Genomic DNA, 23,147 nt, shown 5'->3' with positions numbered 1-23,147 from the left:
AGAGAGATGTCGCCCAGCCAACAGAACAATTTTTTGGCAAATATTACGACCGGCACGTTCAGGAAAACGTATGAAGTTGGAAACTGGAGTTATGATGCACGTAAGATCGAAGTAAACTTGTGCGGAAATTTGGATGACAGTTCATTAAGCGGGTTGACGATCTTTGGTTGGCCTATGTGGCTTTGATTATCTCTAACAGTTTCGCTTTTTTATGAAGTGTTACAGATAACAAAGCATGCATTTTGAATGAAAGCGGTTACCGGAAGTTGTCGGCTAGAAGGCCAAGAGTTGCTCACTCACGGGAACCTGCTGAAATCTAGGCCAGAGCTGGACAGATGGGCCAGACTTCCAGGCACCACACATCTGTATTTTGGAACATTCCTGTGATCTTATCTCAAATTTCTCAAGTTGGTATATTTATCGATGAAAGAGCTTGACAGTCATTTCGGGCTCCCTCCCCATGCAGTGGCGTGCACTGAGGAGTAGCTAGTCTAGCAGAGATAGATCAATCAATCTCACATCTCTAATTATTTTCAAATCACAATATTTATTGTCTTGTTGAAGCCAAAGTTTACATGCAACACTTATTTTTGCCACGTGCTTCTTGGCCTTCTGTGAGATCAGCTGGCAAGACTGGACTAGTTGGGTCTTCCTCCTTTACCAGTTTCAGGTGGAAACGGCTGCCAAAAGGAAAAGGGAAGACTTCTACCTCTTCCTCCCTTGTTCCCTTGCCCCATGCTTTCAGGTCCTCCAGTCTATCTCCTATAGGGCAGATAGGAGGTTGATTTCCCTTAGATTCCTTTGTAAATGCTAAGAACTCAGGGGATAATGTCTGCTGTACTTATGTTCTCTGTATTTATGCACGTTGTATAATATGTATCTATAATGTGGGACGTAAAAATGTACTTTTATTGTCTATGAAATGGGAACGTGTTATGTGTAGACTAAAATACTTGGAAATGTTAAGGAATCCTTTAATTTTTTTATAAATATGGAAGATATGACAAATATTTTCTCACGCTCTCTCTCGTCTTAGTAGTGTTTTATTTAAATATACTAATCTCTTGGTTTCCAATAAAAAAATATAAAAAACTGGTTAGCTAAATGGTCATAAATACGGATGTATTTATTTGGGCAAGAGAACACACCTTCTTATTATTGTTGTTGGTTTGGTTTATTTTACTTCACTTTACTGCCACATTTGATTAACACGGAAATGAGGATGAGTCATCCTCACAATGAACATCCATGTCCAGGCCGGGATTCGAACCCATGACCAGCACGAATTCTTTTTCCTATGTGTTGTACAGTAGCCACGGTGGCTCAGTCAGTAACATGTCTGATTACCATGCTCAAGGCCCCAGGTTCAATCCCCAGCCGGTTCAAATCCAGGAACTTTTCTAACGTTGGAAGCGGCCCTGGCACCCACCCAGCGTCTCATGACATGGGTACCTGGGGGAAACCCTGGGGGGTAAAGGCGGTCAGTGGCGTGATGCTGATCACATCACCCCCACTTACGACCGGACCAAGAAAGTGTGGGGCATTACCCCCACACCCCTATAAGCCTTCATGGCATGGTGCTAAGCACAGGGGAACACTTTACCTTTGTATTTTTATGTGTTGTACTCAGCAGTGAATTTTTGCCACCTCCCATCACTTCTTTCTAGCTGTACAGATTTCATCGTGATAAGTAGCTAATGAGCTTATGGAAGTCATGAGGGACAATAGTGAGCAGAGAACTCACTATTGTGAGTACCCGGCAGATGCACTGGGAAGAAATTATTTGTATATTTTAAGGCTGCTCTTCCATCAGTTTACCTAATCCCTGCCATGACGATGAACGTAGATTCAATTCAACAGGTGGAGGGTGGATACAAGAGAAGCACTCATGCACACGCCAAGGCTTGAACCCGGATCCTTCAGTAACAACATCATGAGATGGAGGAATTAGGAAATCAAGCAATGGATTTTTTTTTTCAAAGAACGTTAGTAATGTACAAAGATGGTGTTTCAAAAATCCAATTGAAAAATACCACTGAGGAAAAATGCAGTTTGCTTTACCGATACCCATGTATCTGAAGGTTAGAGCTTTCTCTCTTCTTTGTTGTTGGCAGACGTCCGGGGGGGGGGGGGGGGAGTGGTTATCACAGCACGCTACGACAGTACGGGTTCCGGGTTAGAACCCCGACTTGGGCATGGGTGTTCTTTGTTTGTCCCTCCATCAATTTTATTGAACTGGACCCTGTGGCCGAGTGGTTAGCACATCGTGCTGCGATGCCAAGGTTTCCAGGTTCAAATCCCGCTTGGGCTTGGTTGTTTGTGAATGTACATCATCAATTTCATCATTTCATCACTCATCCCCATCTTCGCAAATTATCCAAGAGGCACAAAACGTGAAGTAAAATAAACTAAATCAATCAATCAATTTTATCATATCATCATTGCGATTAATCAAATGTGGCAAAAAGTGACGCTAAGTAACAAAAATTGAATCACACAGGCAGGGATTTCTTTCTTAGTAGTAAAATCAAACTTTTTTTGATTTTCGAAAGAGGAGTAGTTACTTGCTACCTTTTTTTAGTAGTCATTACTCAATTCGCAATCTTTTCCAGCCTTTGATGTTCGTTTTTTTAGGAATACTGTGCACTAGAAGGGAGGGGGGGTGTTAACCCCATCAACCTGTCTTGGGCACACACTAATTGCTACGCCAACTGTCAATGACACTGCACGTCACTGCCCCTTAATCCAGTTGTCAGCAGCTCTTAGGACAAGGAAACAAATCAAGGTTGATTTAAAATAACATCCAAGCACATTTGATCTTCTCTTCTCGGGTATCCAAGAGCAAGCGAAAGCACAATGGCAAAACAAGCCTGGCACGTTGGGTAGTGGCCGTCGGGTGCAGGTTAACATTGGCATGCTTGGGGGAGGGGAGGGTAGAGGTCAAGTGCTATTGGATATCACTCAAGTTTGATGTGGTGATGACTATTTTTAGATCAGGCCCACTTGCGAGCGGTAGTGCTCGTGAAGGGAATGAGTGTGAATAAAACGAGTGCAAAACATGTATTTCTTGGCCGATTTCCTTCAATTTTTCAACTTTTTACAAATTTTTCACGGTTCCTGGGAAAAGGGTCGTTATATCCGGGCTCGTAAAATCGGGAGTTCTGTATTTAATTTTGGAAATGCAATAACAATAGGGATTTTCAGTATCAGGAAATCTGAAACATTGCCCATCCTGAATGTGATTCTTCATCTTGCACACCTAGCAAGTAGACAATTGTTGGATAAATTTCTAAGCTTTTTATATCAATATTGAGTTGCTAAAATATTAATATGCATTTATAAGCATATAATTACTGTTTACGAGGCACATTTTAAAAAGAAAGGGCCCATATTTTATAGGAAACAAGAAATTACGTTTAGCAACATTGTATTATTGGTTACAAACATGTACAGTCACTAACACTGCTGGCTTGTAATGAATACATTGACTTTCAATGGAATCGTTACAAGCCGGCAGTGTCCGTGACTGTACATATCCACTTCATTTTTCAACATAGTCACCATTATTTTCCAAGCACTTTCTGTACCATGGCACAAGCTTTTTTATACCCTGCATATCAGATCGCCACCTGGGAGTTCAGTCGATTCAACACTGTCGTTTTCAACACCTCAGTTTCTTCAAATCGTTGAGACGAAATCCACTTTTTTAGGTGCAGGAAGAGGTGAAAGTCACTTGGCGCAAGGTCTGGACTATACAGGGGGTGATCAAAAAGTTCCCATCCAAACTTCTGAATCGTCTGAACAGTGAGGGCAGCAGTGTGTGGTCTGGCGTTGTCTTCCTGAACGCAAGATTCCACGTTGTCTGTTTTCTATGGCACGTCTGAGTTTGGAAAGTGTTTCACAGTATGCTTGTGATGTGATTGTTTTCCCCGTTTCCAGGGAGTCCACCAAAAGCGTGCCCTGTTGGTCCCATAACACAGTTGCCATCATTTTTCGTGCAGATGGAGCTTGCTTGAACTTTTTCGCCTTTGGTGAATTTGAATGATGCCACTTCATCGATTGATGTTATGTCACCATACACTTCACACAATTCTTGATGAATTTGAGCAGCATTTTGTTCTTTGGCGTGAAGAAATCGAATCACAGAACGGACCTCACAGCTGGCGGGATTGTGTATGCATGTGGCCATTGTAACATGCTCCAACACACACGATAACAAACAGCTGACTAGCGAAAGTATAGTTGCTGGATAGCCAATGGACCAAGTGATGTTACTGCGCAAGCACGATCCGATGACTGTTGCCAGTCTGTTCTTTTTTTTTTTTTTTTTTTTAATGTGCCTTGTACCTAGTATGTATCGATTGATCAGAATATAATTCTATGTCCACTACAAAAATCTTAGGAAACAATGTAAGTCATAACATTATTTTGTTTTTGTAATTCCAGCATAGATACCCCTGGTGTCATTGCAAGAGTATCAAACCTTTTCAAGGGACACCCAGAGTTGATTGTTGGTTTCAATACTTTTCTTCCACCCGGCTATAAAATAGAAGTTCAAGCCAATGAACAGGTAAGTGGCATTTTGGTGTAAACATTGTGCAATAGCTCTCTAGTTTGCATTAAATTGCTTGTATTCTTCAGAAGTACAGATGAATGTTGTTTGGATTAAAATGTAATTATTGAGAATGATCTCCCACATGCTATTATTACTTGCTCAGTATATTCTGCTCATTTAGACCTGTTGTTTTATTGAAAGACCGTAACATACTTTCTGAGATATGTTGCTCATAAAAATGTTATGAAAGCCTTTTTTTTTTAATTTTCTGTTATTTCCTTAACAGTATATATTTTTTCTAAAATAAGTGCCCTATATGAATGCATAGAATCAATACTACTAATAAAGAGATTAGATAATACAGCAGATTAGGGCTATGCTTTCCAGGTGTCGGTGAGTATGCCGAGCCCTACGACGACTACAACGGTGGTTCACACACCAACTGGAACCATCTCTCATCATCCACCATTGTCGTCAACGCAACACTCCAATTCGAGCTCGGTCCCAGTGAAATCATCAGTTCCGCAAGTTCAACACAAGTAAGTTTGTTAATATATGTAATTTATAATATTGTGACAAAGTGTAATATGTGATGATATTTATGAAAATACATGCCTTCCTGCATGTGTTGTGTTCAGCATGTGGTTTTTTTTATAATCGCCACATTCTTCATAAAGGATATTAATTGTTCCTGCATGTGTTTGATGTATTATTCATAAATGTGTATAAAGTCTGTATTGCCAGTGGCCACGGTGGCTCAGTCGGTAACGTGCCTGACTACCATGCTCAAGGTCCCGGGTTCGATCCCTGGCCGGTTCAAATCCAGGAACTTTTCTAACGGTGGAAGCGGCACCGGCGCCAACCCAGCGTCGAATAACATGGGTACCTGGGGGAAACCCTGGGGGGTAAAGGCGGTCAGGGGCATGATGCTGATCACATCACCCTTACGACCGGATCAAGAAAGTGTGGGGCGTTACCCCCACACCCCCTATACGCCTTCATGGCGTGGTGCTATGCACAGGGGAACACTTTTTTTATTGCCATGGGTTTAATTCTTGCCTCATTCCATACTGTTTGGCATTCTTTTTTATTGATAATGATACTGTATGCATATGAAAAATGACTGTCACCCTGGTGGCCTGCCACATAATTGCTTGATTGGTTTTCTCACTTAAAAGTTTGAGGTTCAGGTTCCAGCTTAGCCATGAAAAACTCCTCATCCAGTTTAATGTAATTACTAGAGCCACATGTTTCTGGTGAATAAAAGAGGTTTTGTTACAAACAGTGGACACGTTTCAGAATTAATAGTGGTGTATAAAATGCAATTTCGGGTGTTAAAATGATGAATATATATAATCCCAAATTTGATTGAAAAACTACATTTATTACACAATAAACTTGTCCTGTCTAAAAGCGCATTTATGTAGTTGTCAGAGTATCATTCCTGTGTAAAGGAGTCCATTTTTGCTTCTCAAATATTTATAGCAGAAGTAATCAATTTTTCTTGATTTACATAACTCTAAGATAATTCAGACTTCAGAAAGTGCGAAGTCAGTTAATAAACCATAAATTTCATTTTTAAGAGTTAATTTTGCATTTTGTAATTCATTTCGTGATGAAACATGGTAGGGAAATGCAACTCGCACCTTGCAAAACATGATGAAATGAATATTTCAATGTGTTACTTCACATTTCGTGTTTCCGTCAAAAATAAAATATGCATGCCTCTAGTAACTACATTTTCATTCTCATGTTCTTAATTAACAAAAGAAGCAGTGTTTGGCTTACAATTCTAGATGCTTGTCTTCACAGCATATTTTAGATATTCCAGCATGAATGAGGCCATATGACTGCTCTATATTTGCAATGCAAAGCAAGTTGCTATTACATTTTACATGCACCTTATTTCATTATTTAATACAGTATTTTTAAAGCTCATATGTGTGACATGGGTTCTTTTATTTATCAGTGCGTTTACTTGATTGTTATTTTTTTTTACTTCCAGTAACTCAGGTTCCAGTTCCCATGTGTCCTCGCATCATTCGGCCACTTCGCACCACAGCTACAATCAACCATTATCGACGCCACCCAGTGCACCCACAGGCACATCTCAGACGAACTCTCAGTCCCCGGCGCACAATCAGCTGCCTGCTAATGCTGAAGGCTTGCAGCCAACTCCGCACAGCCAGCCTGTGGAATTCAACCATGCCATCAACTATGTTAATAAAATTAAGGTAGGTTGACTTTTTTTTATCAAGATGTAACATCTCCATTGCATGTCCATGTAGCTTATAACCAGAAGCTAAGATGACTGTAGGGAGTACAGGAGAATTATTGCATGGTTTATAGCAAGAAACATAGTTGCCTTTCAAAAGAATAAAAGTACCATTAACTTTTTTTAACACACTGATTCTAATCTTCATTGTGTTTCCCTCAGATCATTGCAGCATTGTGTTGCTAAATTCAATCTTTGCGGGGGGATAATGGTCATTAGTTCATGTGAGAAGAATTCCCCCCACACAGCTAAGCTGGTGATGCTGGGGATGGATCGAGTCCGGTGGTTCTAACTGCCTGATATGTCATACAGTGCAACCCCGATTTTATGTTCCTTGGTTTTACATTTTCCCGCATTATACGTTCAATCTTCATGGTCCTAATAGAGCAAAATGTTATTAAATTTTCCTGGATTTTACATTTTCCCTCATTTTAAATTCTTTCACCTTGGCCCCCTGAAAAACGAAAAATCGAGGTTTCACTGTATTACCACTGTGCCATGTTCAACTCAAGAACGTCACATCAGTTGTCTGCACATTTTGCCAAAAGGCATATGCATATTAATTAACATGTACCTGACAGTGCTGATGCGTAGACAGATACTATACTGAATTTACACCATTTTAGATTTCCTTTTTTCTTAAGAATTTAGGAGCTAATGCAAATTGTGTCTCTCCTAGTGCAGAACAAACTTGTCAGTCTTCTCATGTTTTTGTATTTGAATATGCTTTAATTTTTTTGTTAACATGAGTGGACTATTTAAATAGTCCATGTTTAACATGTATCAAAACAAACAACATTCTTCTTCCCTTGAATTCTGAGATTTCCCAGATTTTACATTTTCCTACATAATTTTTTACCTTATAATAACCTGTGGCGCAACAGCCCTTGAGGAACAAGAGGCTACCTACTGACTGCCAGGCTCACTCCCACATGCCTCAATATGGGTGAGATAATCAATCATCCAACCAGTTACGAGGTGACACGTTGTCAGCAGGAGAATCTGTTGTAGGTATGATATGCCATGACCTTGTGATGTAAAGTCTAATGCGACGGGCTTTGTGCTTGGGCTACAGGGTGCATGCTGGTTCGAATCTCCTGTGGGAGATCATAACAACTTTTCTCTTGAGATTTCAGCCAGTATATGGTACTGGTGGCCATCCAACATTGTGAGGAAATTGGGGAGCTTTGAATGAGTGGCATAACTCCTTCATGGAAAACTACAACAGCGACAGGGGGTTCATGCTGACCAGATGTCAGCTGGTGAATCAAACCTTTCAGTTGCTTATGCCAAGGCATGTGGGATTGAAGCCAGCATAGGTGGGCCTTGGCCCTCAAGGGCTGTTGCATCGTGGGTTAAGTTTTCGCCTTGGTCCCCTGAAAACATAAAATCAAAGACACACACATGCGCACATGTACTTTTGTGAATTTTACATTAGTTTTAGGAATTGTTTTGAAAAAGGAAATGAATGCATCCACCATCGTTATGATTCTTTGAAATATCACACAAGAGTATATGAAGTCCAGTAATGGTTTGTTCAGTATTGTTGGTTGGAGAACCTTGTTTTAATTTCATTTTCTAATAAGAAAATTTAGAAATGCTATGGAAGAATTAATGTCGACTAGGATCTGGGAGGTGCAGGGTATTTCCCTGTCTAGTTCATGTCAGGAAATTCATGCTATCGTAGCAGAGAATAAAAATGGATGATACGAAGAGAATGATGCTATTTACGTTTAGTCACAATATAGCATACAAAATTCAATGAAAACTTAAAAGAGGCTTGTTTGTGTGGACATAAGTGGTACCTTTGTTTCCTCAAAAGATGTTTTGATAATTAGGTGCCCAACCTTCTGTCACATTGTATTGGATAAATGAAAGTCATGCGTGCAGTAAGTAATAAATTTCTATTTTGGTAAGTATTAATGTTTTTTGATCTGCATGCATTATTCTTGTATGTACTCTTTGGAGATATTGATATTATTGAGGTTGCCTTAGGCTGGTGGAGTCTTGTGCACTAATAGGTGACTGCCACTCCTTCCAAGCCTTACCTGAAAGAATTAAAATTATGTACTTCATGTGTAAAATACTGAAAAATTAATTACATTATGAAAGGCAAATTTTCTATAACCCAATGTATGGGTCATACACTAATTTGCAATGGTGGGTGTAAAATAATGAATGTCCATTGTATTAAAACTGCTGTAATTCGCAAGCATTGTAATTTAATTTGTAAATATCACCGATACATGTATATTCAGTTAATCTTGATGTAAATTGTTAGCCCAAATGTAGCAGGCATCGTGCAGTGGTGCGTTTATCGATTTGCCTGTGTCTGTCAGGACGGAGGCTAAATACAAACATTGTGTGAAGAAAAATGTCTAATAATAATAAGGCACCGATATTGAAGTAAACCTGCCACTTGTGCAGGATATCGTATGGAAGTGAGTTGCCAATGTGGCTTCTAGAATGTGGCTGGTCAGTGGAAGATATTGCAATGGTTCTTGTTAGAGGCTCATCCTGTGTTTTGAGTTAAGAAAGATGAAGAGGAGGGTGAATATGGTTGAACAGAAGAGATTAAGTTAGAGAGTTAGTTAGTTAGAAGAGATTAATTTTTTACCAGCTTCAAAAATATGCTACGATTGAATCTGCCATTCAATATCAACAGAACAGTATCAACTGTTCGTAAGCATCTCCATTAAACCGGTATTCACAGGTGTAAGGAAGGAAATGTTGACAGCTGACCACAGAAGTGAAACCGGAATTCTGGAATAAATTTAGTCGAACACTGTTATTTGGAGTGATTTACAGGTGTGTCTTCAGCTCAACGGGGTCACCGTATTATGTGATGAGCTGGCCTCTGTGTTGGAGTGGTTAGCATAGAGTGCTACAACAGCAGAGGGTCCCGGGTTCAAATCCCTGTCTTGGCATGGGTGTTCTTTGTGACTGTCCTTTCATCCATTTTATCATATCACTCATGCTCATCTTCATGATTAGCCAAAAGTGGCAGCAAAGCAAAGCAAAGCAGAACAAACAAATTAATCAATCATCATATGATGACCCAAAAGTATTTTTTTATGTCCCAGAATGTGTTTTGACACAGAAAAGATGTTGAAAGATAAGTGTTACATTTTGGGCCTGGTTGAGTAATGCATCCCTATGTGAATTAAAAGTTTTACCCAGATTGAATTCACAAGAATTTGTGTTAGAAGAGAGTATGTTTCCTATGGTCTGTAGAGTATTCCCAGAGTGGGCACAGTGGGAAATGCACTTACTAATTTTGTTCACTACTGCAGCAGTGCCCACGCACCTAATGAGACCAAGGACAAGAACACACACACGAGAAGTGCTTGTTTCCCGTGATGAGCACTTCAAAACTGCCCTGCCCAAGTATTTGCCAGAGACTAGTTCACTCTTTTCCTGAGGGACTTAATGAAGTTGTAGGGACTTACTTAATGTAGTTGACAGATGGTGGACACATTATTAAGATATTTTAAAAATCGATGACATGAGCATTTCATTGATATAAAGGGTGTGATTTATAGCTAGTATTTTATGTAATAGAATAACATGTAGTATTCATTGGTGATTTTGAAAGAAGTATGAATATACTAAAAAACTCAGCACTGGAAAGAATTGACATTGCATTTATTCAGCTATAAATTGTTGTTCCTTCTAAAAATGTATCATTGACAGAAAATAGTACTTTGTTCATATTTTTACAGACATGTGAAACAAAAAAGGTCACAGCAAGAAGCATTTGGGAATATAATACACATGTATTTCAAATATATGAGTGGCCAATGAGTACAAGTTATGTATGTTGAAAACTTTAGACCAATTTATCCCCTATGAACATATTCTTTCGTACTGTCTTGGAAAAAGTGGCAAGGAATCCATTCACAAATATATATTCAGGATAACAAACACCAAATGTATTTGCTAGAATTTTGTTACAGTATGTTTAACGTCTGCATTTTGAAACACTACAATTGATTCTACTATATATATATATATATATATATATATATATATATATATATATATATATACATACATACACAGGAATAGGGTTAGAGATGGTGCCAGAAGGGCGGATAAATACAAATAATGAAGGAGACAGTAAACACTTACCACACGAATAGAAATAATTCAATATTTCGCGATCTGAGTCGCATTTTCAAGAAGGTAGATAAAAGATCGACGACACTGTGAGTAGAGGCACAGAATACTGACTGTAGCGCATCTATGGTCAGTGTTGCCAGAAACAGTTGAAAGGAAACACGAAATACTTTAGCCAGTGTTTACTGTAAGGTGAGTGGGTAGTTTCGGGGAGGAGAGGAAAGAGTTACTGGTTGGCTAGGTTGAGTCCGAGGGGTATAGTGGCGTGCATGCCTGCTATATAGGCCCTTTCCCATCGCCTGCGGAAAGATGTGTCAGAGCGGGGGGGTAAAAGGTGGATGATGGCAACACGGAAGCAGTTATTGAAGGTGGTGTTATGGCTGTTGGTGTGGATGGCAACTGTGAAATCGGAGTTTTGGGTGGAGGAACGGTGATTATTTATCCTTAGATTCAAGGGGGTGGAGGTTTCGCCTAGGTAGAAGTTGCCGCAGATTTGACAGATGAGGGTGTAAATTAGATTGGATGAGTGGCAGGTGCCCTTAGGGTGAAGGGTGAACTCACCTGCCGCTGTAGGGATCAGGAGGGTGGGGGAGGTGATGAGTATGGGGCAGGTCTTGCATCTGGGTATGTTGCACCTGTGGGCTGGGGGAAGGGGTGCGGAAGGGGTGGGGGTGTTTCGGACCAAGATGTTTTGGAGGTTGGGGGGGCGACGGAAGACGACCCTAGGTTTTTCCCGAAAGATATCTCTGGTCTCGGGATCACTGTGCAGGATGGGGAGGAGGGAGTGGAGGGTATGTCTGATTTTCGTAATGTGAGGGTGGTATTGGGTGATCAGAGTTGGAGGGTTGGTTTTGGGTTGTTTGGTGCGGTTGTGGGAGTTAGCTCTAGTGATTTGTTTGTTGATGAGGGTGGAGGGGTAGCCACGGTTGGTTAGGGCTTGGTGCAGGCGTAGGTTGTAGTTTTGGCGGGATGAGGGGGATGAGTTGAGGCGCTGGCCTCTGAGGGCAAGGGAAAATGGGATGGCTTTTTTGGTGTGGTAGGGGTGTGAGCTGGAGTAGTGGAGATACTGGAGGTGGTTGGTTGGTTTGATATGTATGGATGTTTCCAAGTGGTCTCCCGCAATGTGGATGTCCACATCGAGGAAGGTCACTTGGTCTTTGGAGTGGAACCAGGTGAATTTGAGGGTGGTGAACTCATTTAGTCGGTTTAGGAATGTTGTGAGGGAGGGTTCGCCATGTGTCCAGAGGAGAAAAATGTCATCAATGAATCTTAGCCAGAGGAGTGGTTTCAGTTGCTGGGAGTCGAGGAATTCCTGTTCCAACCTGCCCATGAACAGGTTGGCATAAGAGGGGGCCATGCGGGTACCCATAGCTGTGCCACGTATCTGCAGGTTATATATATATATATATACACACACACACACACACATACACATACATACATACATACAGTGGAACCTTGATATTATGTTTTCCAGGGGACTAAGCTGAAAAATCTTAAAATCGAGGAAAATTTTATAACACTTTGCTATGTTGGGACTATCTAGATTGAATGTAATGTTTGAAAATGTAAAATTGGGATTCTACTGTATGTATTATGGCTGAGCTCATGCAACTTTGAACCAATACCCATATGGATATTACAGATTCGCACCAAAATTTGCTAAAAAAAATTGGTTAATATTAGTAGGTGAGTATTACACTTGAATTATAAGCATCAGTTAACCAGAGTTTTGCTTCAAAATATTCAAGAATGACATCAGAATAGTAAAATATCTGTTACGAATTGCAGAATACAGTTTTCATATAATATTGGAGCAAAAAGGAGAGAAAGTAGATACATTCTGAATAATTCGTGTTGCCTAGCATTTCTTGCAGATCTGAAAGATGAAAATGCTGGAAATATATTGGTAAATAATATTCAACTAATACTTTCAAATCCCAATACCACTGACAATACTGATAGTCCTAGTTTTAATTAACGGTTATAAAGTACAAGGGAAAATAATGAAAGTTTTCAAGTGTTGCTCATGTTGCAACCCTCTTTCCCTCCTCCATAGAAAATTGTTTGTATTGAACTATTGGGTTGAACAATGCTGAACATGCAACATATGATTTTTTGCTGATAACTTGTCCTGCTACGCTAATATGCTCTAGAGGCATATAAGCTGACATGGCATTAAGAAATGTATCTTTCATGGGATTCGAATTCGCGATCTAGCATGTCTCTTCTCTGCATACAGACATGCTTTCAAACAAACATGGTCATTTTGTTCTGTACCTTTGACTTCTATGATCATGTGACCTAAAAATAATAAAATACTAAAAAATCAGTTTCAAGGGTGCCAGCTGGGTGAAACGTTTCAACCCAAACATAACTTGCATCACAACTAGGAAAAACTTCCACGCTGTCTGGGATTTAAAATGCTGCTCACTGTAAAATCGGTAGCTGTGTAACTTTCATTGTACTGTTTCGTTTGTGAGTATGATTTTTCTAGTGATAAAGTGCAAACCTAAATTGTATCAAAGTTCCTGTTTTTTGAACTCCTTAGTTCTTGCCAGTAAGAACATAAGTGCAATAACCAATGTGAATATAAATAATATGCGCTCTGGGAGTCTATCGGCATTGCCTGATGCTTTTCTGGCATATTGGTCTTTCACGAGGTTTTGCAAAACGTTTTGGAGACAAATTATCCGAAAATTATTAGAGGCACATATTTTTGGTAAATAAAAAAGCAAAATTTCGATACAAAAACTGAGTCAATTTCGGGTTCAAAAGCGGTAAATAAAATGAAATATCGGTGTTATAGCGGTGAAAAATTGGATGAAAAGTGGTATATAAAAATACATTTTGGTTTTAAAATTGTGAATATAATCCTAAATTTGATTTAAAAACTACACTTATTCCACAGAATTAACATTTCACTTCTAATAGCACATTTATGTAGTTATAAGAATATTAAGTTTATTTCTGTGTAAAGGAGTCCATTTTTGCTTCTCCAATATTAACAGCAGAATTAATCATTTTTCTGGGAATTGCATAACTCACAGGATACATCAGATTTCAGAAAGTGTCACGTCGGTATATAAATGGTAAATTTTGTTTAAGAGTTAATTTCGCTTTTTGCAGTTCATTTCGCATTATTTCGTGACAAAACATGGTCACAAAATGCATCTCACACCTTTCAAAAACATGAAAAATTAACACTACAATGTGTTTTTTTTCAAATTTCGTTTTTTCGTCAAAAACGAAATATGCATGCCCCTAAAAATTATGCATAATTCAAAGTTTCCATTTATTTTGTAACATTATTACATGGAAGACTATATTTTGTGATATTCTGTGACTACGGAAGATATATTTTGATGCAATTCTTGAATATTTTGAATCAAAACTGTGACAAATTGATGCATGTAATTGTAATGCAATACTTAAACTCTAATACTTATGAATGTTTTGAACAACTTTTAATTATTACAATTTTCAAGAATCTGCAAAAAAAAAAGTATTGCTATGGGTGTTGGTTGAAAGTGGTATTGGCTCAGCCCTAATATGTAAATATTAGGGATGGGGACAGATTAATCTGTATTCTATCGGTATCAGCCAATACTGGCATGTTGGTGTATCTGTTTATCGGTAATATTGCCAATAATTTTTCTGATCCCATATAACTATAAATATTTCATAATTTTGTGCAATATTCTGCCATTTTGTTACAATTTTTATGAAGACAAATATACAATATCCTTGCCCTAATTTTCTTCAGAGTAAATCGTTAAATATGCGGCTTCTTTCACATTTCCACCTTCCGGTAACACACATTTATTAAGGAATTGAATGATCTTCAAAGACCATTTGGAATTCTATATCGAATCTGTATAATGTCTGTATCGGTTAATTTTATATCATTACTTATGGCCCACCGCTAATATACAGGGTGTTTCTAAAGGTCGTTTACAATGCTTGGGAGGTGATTCCTCACACGAAAACAAGCAAAAAGTCTAAGTTCCATTTTTACGACTGAGGCTTCGTTTCCGAGATAGGAGCCTCGCAAAAGGTGACAAAGTGAACGTCACACCTAACTGGGACGAATACTATCACAGATAGAGAGGCGGTTCCAAGGGAATCATAAAGGAATCGTATGTGCTCAGTCCGGAAGTCACTATGAAAAGTTCACTGCACGCATGCGCAATGGAGTCCTCAAAGGAATTGGGGATTTCCAGCAACAACAATGCATGGAAAAGGTATGTAACGCAGCAAGAAGGACCGTGACAATGAGAAATGCGTTCAAGACAACACATCCCGACCTCAAACATCAAAACATGACCACCGAACACAAAATCCGAAAAGTTGAGCACGGTTGCATACCCCAGTTACACGCGAGGAATGAACGAATCATGTCATGTGGCATACGAGAGACAGGAGGAGGGAAAGAAAAACACAATATCAGATGATTGCGACAACGTGTATTTTTACACGCGACAACTGCGTAATATCCCCCCCCCCACACACACACACAACAAACAACAAATGCTACAATATCTTACGCACAGACAGTCCGTGTCACTGTACACCAACTGAAGATGTCACTTTCACCACACAAAGGGGGTGGGGAGCAATACCAAAAGTGTTCTCACTGGTATTTGCCAAGGGCAATAATCACAGACGGTTTTCAAAATGTCTGCCGTTTACTTCTACGCAGAGATGACAGCGACGAATCAAGGATTGTCGAGTACGAGCAAACAAGCCAGGTGTATCTGCTACCGTCGCGGCGGCGACGTTGATGCGAGCAACGAGGTCCTCAGCTGATGTGACAGGTGTGTCGTATACGAGGGTTTTCATTTCTCCCCAGAAGAAAAAATCGAGAGGGTTGAGATCTGGCGACCTCGGTGGCCAAGGAACCTATTGCGAAACACGTCATGCAGGAAATGTCGTACATTACGATCGAAATGAGCTGGTGCACCATCGTGTTGGTACCACATTTCTTGCCGCAGTGCCAAAGGTACGGTCTCCAACAGTTCAGGCAGAACCTCACTAAGAAATGCATGATACGTGCGACCATTCAGGCAAACAGGGAGAATGTATGGTCCAATTAAATGATCATGTACTATCCCGCACCACACATTCACTGAAAACCTGTGCTGGTGATGGGCCACAAAAAGTGCATGTGGGTTGTCAAAGTCCCATACATGACTGTTTCTACTATTGAAGACATCCATCCTGGTGAAAATGGCTTCATCTGTCCACAATACGTTTGCCCCGAAGTGAGGGTTTGTGTCCAGCTGATGCAACAACCATTGGCAAAACTCCATACGAGGGCGAAAGTCACGAGGTAACAGTTCTTGTACTTTCTGCAGTTTAAAAGGGAGCATTCCTTCATCTGACAACACTCGCCAAACATTCACATGAGACGTGTTTCGTGCCCGAGCGAGCACTCGTGTACTGGTGCCAGGATGTTCTGCGACCGCTGTTAACACATCTTCTGCAAACTGATGTGTGCGTACACTTCGGGGTCTTCCAACTTCTTGTCGCGGTGGTAACACTGACCCTGTTTCACGCAGTCGACTGTCCACTACCTGAAAGAAGGTGTGAGACGGTAAACGTTTATGTGGAAAGCGTTCTCCATAAAGACGCCTTGCCTCACGGCTATTACCACGTGCCTCCCCATACATGAGATGCATGTCTGCTAGCTGCTGGGTCGTATACGCAGCCATCTGTGTAATAGGGAGCTGGAACTGCAAAGTATTGTTTTTGTTTAACTCTGGCACACTGCACAAATTGGCCGTATCACCGTACGAACACCACAGACCAATTGTTGCGATACTTGACTTGCCCACTCCACCACGTCAACTTCTTTCAATGCAACATACTAGTACTCTTCAATGCGTATGACAACCTAGAGCGAACTGCTGATCATATCCCAGCACCTGCAACACGATTGGGACGACTGCCGGAGAGAACCAACCCTTCGAGCTCCTCTCGCGGGAACAGCAGTCATGAAGGTCAAACGTAGACTACGAGAGCCAGACTTGCCTGTGCAGCGCTTCCAAAACTGGTCTCTTTTACGTCACAATGATCGCGTGCGAACACTTTTGGTATTGCTCCCCACCCCCTTTGTGTGGTGAAAGTGACATCTTCAGTTGGTGTACAGTGACACGGACTGTCTGTGCGTAAGATATTGTAGCATTTGTTGTTTGTTGTGTGTGTGTGGGGGGGATATTACGTAGTTGTCGCGTGTAAAAATACACGTTGTCGCAATCATCTGATATTGTGTTTTTCTTTCCCTCCTCCTGTCTCTCGTATGCCACATGACATGATTCGTTCATTCCTCGCGTGTAACTGGGGTATGCAACCGTGCTCAACTTTTCGGATTTTGTGTTCGGTGGTCATGTTTTGATGTTTGAGGTCGGGATGTGTTGTCTTGAACGCATTTCTCATTGTCACGGTCCTTCTTGCTGCGTTACATACCTTTTCCATGCATTGTTGTTGCTGGAAATCCCCAATTCCTTTGAGGACTCCATTGCGCATGCGTGCAGTGAACTTTTCATAGTGACTTCCGGACTGAGCACATACGATTCCTTTATGATTCCCTTGGAACCGCCTCTCTATCTGTGATAGTATTCGTCCCAGTTAGGTGTGACGTTCACTTTGTCACCTTTTGCGAGGCTCCTATCTCGGAAACGAAGCCTCAGTCGTAAAAATGGAACTTAGACTTTTTGCTTGTTTTCGTGTGAGGAATCACCTCCCAAGCGTTGTAAACGACCTTTAGAAACACCCTGTATATATATACACAGTGTGTCATTTAATGGAACCCATGAACAACGGAAACGTATAGAGGACATCAAACAAACAACTTATCTCGGTGACATTTTTCTCAGTGCATCATTTTGGTGCTACAGTTGTTCAAAAAAAGTCTGATTTGCCATCTGAATGATGGCAACCCAACACAACATTTGATCGTATCTGTGAAGTTATTTCTTGTGGCAAAACAGCATGGCAGTGTTGCAACGAACACACAAATTTAGTGAAAAATGACAGACATATACATTATGAGCTCTAAAGCAAAGATAGAAATGCGTCCAGTACACCAATCTATGGTAACACAGCTTTCCAGCCAGAAGACCAGCAGTCATCCCAGGGGAATGGAGATGTGAACCAACGATATGAAAAATGATAGAAAAACATCATATTTAAAATGAAATGGCAATATCGGATTTTGTCCCATAGCCTACATGTCAAATATAATCATCATCTAGAACAAATTGGACGTACAGTTTACATCTGGCTGTTTTCCCCCACCTACATGCCAAATATTTGCAAATCTCGTGCCAAGGTTCATATATACAGGTTTGTATATCCATTTGTCCTGGTACATGCATTGTGGTATTGTTGTGCTGATAACGGAAGTATCCAAGGTTCACATTGTTACATTATGGCTAAAACAGGTACAGTGGATCCATGAGTATTACTGTGTAAATTGTCCATCACCATGTTCTTGCACTTTATTTGGCCCAATTAAGAATTAAAAGAAAACTCGAAACAACAAGCTTTTGACAACTTCTGCACCATCATACATAAAAATCCATCGCTTAAAAACGCATACGATGTAAGAGAAAAATTAATGAAAATTGTCAAGGACAATTTGCAATACTCATGGATCGCACTGTACAACCACAGAAACCTTATCATGAATCAGCAGCAAATATTCACAGTTGCAAACTGTTACATGTGCATCCAGTGCAGAGATAAACACAGTCGTCAGAGAACTTTTTTTTTCTACTAATATTCCATTATGTTCAACCATTTTTGTCCCTTGCTGCACCATGTCGCATGTTACTTACCTTTGGAATTTTGAGTTCTTTCATTTCTATTTTTGTCAACTGTTCAGTGTCATAGACAACCAGTATCAGAAGGACGAAGTGGATATACTAAACTGTAGATGCCAAATTTGCAATAAGGTTTGCAAATACTGTATTTACGCGTGTATAATGCATACCCTGTTTTTTGATAGGGAAAAGTGACAAACAATTATGTCATATGTAATGTGCAGTACAGGGTGGGAAATAACCTTTTGCTAGGGGTCTGCTGGAAAAAGTAACAACAATTAAGAAATTATGGTAATACCAAATGTTTACTACGACAATTGTGGTTACAAAAACAAAATTAAAAGTTAGTTCACGACAAAGCACCTTGCTTCAAGGCAAATGCTAAAACCAAGACCTTCGACAAAGCACCTTGCTTCAAGGCAAATGCTAAAACCAAGACCTTCTTCGGCGAAGTGGAATTGACTTCTTCAGCAGTTCTGAATGGCCGGGTGCATCACCGAACCTGAATGCAGCGGAGCACTTTGGGGCTATTCTGAAGGACGCAGTTGAGTCCTTGATGATAGGGAAACGTGGACCGGACAGCTATTCCCGGGCAACACTCCATCTGGAACAAGTCCTCCGTGACATGGAATGGAATACGGACTTGTTTGCGAATCTTCTGAGCTCCTACCCTGATCGTCTTCGTGCTGTGAGAGAAGCAAACGGCAGACATACTAACTTTTAATTTTGTTTTTGTAACCACATTTGTCGTAGTAAACATTTGGTATTACCATAATTTCTTAATTGTTCTTACTTTTTATTGTGGACCCCTAGCAAAAGGTTATTTCCCACCCCGTACAATCCAGGTTCAAGAAATTGCTTTCTTAGTTGTAGGTCTTAAAGCTGTTGCTATGCCGATTATGCTGATCAAGAATGAATTACATCATTCTATTCAATGAGCCACCTGTTGCTATATGGACCCTAGAGTGACAATAAGTAACCAACCCACGGCACCTCCCCCCTCTCCCTCCACTGTGTTTAGCATCCCAAAGCTTTCACTCTTTAACCACCTTATTTATTCTGTAATAATAGAATGCGAGATCAAAATTACCTTATGGATTTGCAGTGCTCAAGAAGTTACATATTTTCTATTATTCTTGCCCAACAAATAGCGCCGATACCCATCCCATGTGATGGTAGGTATATGCTCGAATTCCACCAGAATGGCAAAATGAAAAATCATGGGAAATGTCCTTTAAACTGGTTTGGATGGTTTTGCTCATTCCTTCTTTACTTTTTCTAAAAAGCCTTCAAAATATATCCCTTTTCCGTGATTAATGTAACATTTATACAAGTCACATTCAGGACCCTTAAACTAGCAATTAGCAGCACAAGATTTCTTCCATTAAGACATTTACACACACCATATCATATTATTTGGCCAGTAAGTACATTTTAATTATTATTTTCTTTTTCCTTATCTGTTCTATCATCCAAAGTGCCATAAAAATCAGAATGTTCCTTCATTTTGTGATGAGCTTATGTCAACCGCATTGCACATTATTGTCACCATCTTGAATGGAATACTGTTGCCTTATGCAGAAACTGCAGAATTTAAGCTTTACAACGATATATAACATAATAGGTTTCCGTAAACATGAAAAATCAATGCAACTGTCACAAAATCATGGAATGACCCTGTACGGCTTGATGTTGGCTGTCTGACTTTTCAGTGCATAATACACACCACAGTTTTTAGGGCAAATAATTTGGAAAAAAGTGTGCATTATACATGATTAAATATGGTATTTAATATGCAGACTGAGACAAAATTCGATGTTACCATTTCCTTTTGAATCAGTTGTTGTTCTACAATTTTTCGTATCGGTTCACTTATTGTAGGGCTACAGAATGTTTTTTCTCGCTTGTTGTACGGTACATAATGTGGCTGTTTGTAGCTATGTCATTTTTCACAGAATATGTGTGTTCCTGGCAACCCTGGCACAAATCACTTTACGACAGGAAATTATGTCTGAAATGCAATCAAATGTGGTGGGTTGCCAGCATGCAGGTGACAAAACAGGCTCTTTTGAACGACGCCCCAACGAGAAAAATGTTGCGGAGATAAGTTGTTTGTTTTGATGTCCTCGAGTAGTCCATGGCTGCCATTAAAATGACACCCTGTATATAATACTAGCAACCTGCCAATATGCCTTCACCCATGTTGTATTATTTTTTATGACAATTTATATTTATATGTTCGTTCACCACAAATAATATTGTAACTTGTACGTGTTCTCATGGGATGACCTTCAGTGCCAAAACAGTCTGCTATTATGGAAGACTTCATCCTCATGGTTGCCTCCTTGGCTGTCATGTGACATCAACTGAAATTCTTTGATTTGAACCTATCATGAGCCCGACCTTGTGGCCGAGTGGGTAGCACATCGCGCTGCGATGCCAAGGGTCCCGGGTTCGAATCCCAGTCGGGCTTGGTTGTTTGTGAATGTCCATTCATCAATTTCATCATTTCATCACTCATCCCCATCTTCACAAATTAGCCAAGAGGCACAAAACGCGAAGTAAAATAAACTAAATCAATCAATTGAACCTATCATGCAGTTTTGTCCATCCCATGTGATCTAAGAGGAATTGGAAAGTTCCATTGCCTGTAATGGGGACAGTGGTATGGGGAATAATTTCCTCATCTATTTCCAACAATTCTACAACTATTTTCTTCTCCAAATCAAATCCGATGATTGCAAGCATCTAAATCAATCCAATTCATATTCAATCCATATTGTCAAGACTGAATGAATGATTAGCATAGTATTGTAGAGCATTAGAGTACAATAGGAGTTCGTGTCAGAAACGAGCTTTAATATTTGCTTATATTGATCTTGGTAAAACCACCATATTGAGATGTGTAATACACAGAGTGCCATCTGCAGATGACATCCTTTCCGTGTTTGTTCTCAGTCCTTCGTAGTCATGCTGTCCAAGGTGCTGTGCTTTGAACTCCGACTGCAGGACGTCATCGGTTTGAGTCTGCCTGGGTTCAGTCTCTGGGTTTTTTGGCCTTTGTATAGGACCGGTGGCACCATCGTGAGGCAATTGGGGAATTAGGAATGAGTGGTGTAACCCGGTCTTGGAAATCTCCTGTAAAGGCTGAAGGTTCGACGTGCTGACCCCACGTCACCCCATTACCGGGTGAAGATCTCCACACCTCTAGGTAGGATTGTGGGAGGGAGACTGGCAGTCGGGAGATAGGCCAAGGTTCTTCTAGGGCTGTAGAACCACAGGTTATGTTCTCGTAAGAAGCCAAAATTTGATCCGTTACGAAGATCCTAGATTTAATGAAATACCTCACCTCTTCCTACCCCTTGTTGTAAGCATAATTACCTGAAACCTCGCCCGATCATAGGCCTTATTTTGATTTGCCAAGTATTTTTGCAGAATAGATTTCAAGGTCAACCTGACAAGTACAAACGTTTCCTGGAGATCCTGCACACGTACCAAAAAGAGCAGCGCAGCCTGAAAGAAGGCCTGTCGACCCCAGGGAAGCATCTCACGGAAGCTGAGGTGTACTCGCAGGTGGCAAAGCTCTTTGAGAACCAGGAGGATCTTCTGCAGGAGTTTGGCCAGTTTTTACCAGATGCAACAAGCCATCAAGCTGCACTGGTGAGTTCATACAATTTCATTAGTACAGATAGCGTGATCAAAAGGCAAAAACGTGAATAAATGTATGGGATAATAGAATTTGGAAGCTGTAACAAGATTCTCAAAACTAGTAAAGGAGTATTCATGTGGATTGTAATGATGTTAAAGAATGATCAAGAGAAGCATGATTGGTGAAGGCAATAAATATATATATATTGCAACCGTGTTGAAGAGAAGTTACCAGTATTAATTCAGTGGTGATGGGCATTCATGTAATGCCAAGTTTTTAAGAAATGCTTTCAATGAAGCAGTGTTTTGAACTGGAGGATGATGATGACTTCAAGGATAACAGTACTAATTCCAGTATTTAGTGGTAGTGTTGGTTGTGATGGATTCCTGGATACAATACTTTTTTATGGTGATTAAGCATGTGGTTGTATGCTTCAGAAGATCTTGAAAAAAGCTTTAATTTTCACTTTCTTTATTTTTATTATTATTTGTACAAGTTCATGTATGGATTGTTGAAAAACTGCACGTTTGCTTGTTTTGTATGCATGCCTTTTTCACTTCAGAGTAAATGTTAGAGTTATTTTAATTAAATGTTAAAGAGTTCTTTACATTGTAGTCAGAGTTACGAAATGTTATATTTATTTTAATTTTATACAGAATGAATGTTGTAGTTCTGTGCATTTTAATCAGAATAAAGAAATGTTATGGTTCTTTTAATTTAATT

At 40.0% G+C, this 23,147-nt stretch overlaps 1 protein-coding gene across 7 annotated transcripts in view; it reads left to right on the top strand.

Moving 5' to 3' along the window:
* Window positions 1–23,147, top strand: part of Sin3A (SIN3 transcription regulator family member A) — a 159,188-nt gene that overhangs the window by 72,015 nt on the left and 64,026 nt on the right. For 5 of the 7 annotated variants that reach the window (XM_083142494.1, XM_083142492.1, XM_083142493.1 and 2 more), the window contains 4 exons: window positions 4,447–4,570; window positions 4,928–5,094; window positions 6,561–6,789; window positions 22,211–22,435. In XM_083142494.1, the coding sequence (XP_082998620.1) occupies window positions 4,447–4,570; window positions 4,928–5,094; window positions 6,561–6,789; window positions 22,211–22,435 (745 nt within the window). The remainder of the gene's footprint in view (window positions 1–4,446; window positions 4,571–4,927; window positions 5,095–6,560; window positions 6,790–22,210; window positions 22,436–23,147) is intronic. The other 2 variants (XM_083142490.1, XM_083142495.1) reach the window with 2 other exon arrangements.

The sequence above is a fragment of the Lepisma saccharinum genome, chromosome 21, assembly GCF_977018435.1.
Source record: "Lepisma saccharinum chromosome 21, izLepSacc3.1, whole genome shotgun sequence".
Classification (NCBI taxonomy): Eukaryota; Metazoa; Arthropoda; class Insecta; order Zygentoma; family Lepismatidae; genus Lepisma; species Lepisma saccharinum.
This window is presented reverse-complemented; position numbering and strand designations above follow the sequence as displayed.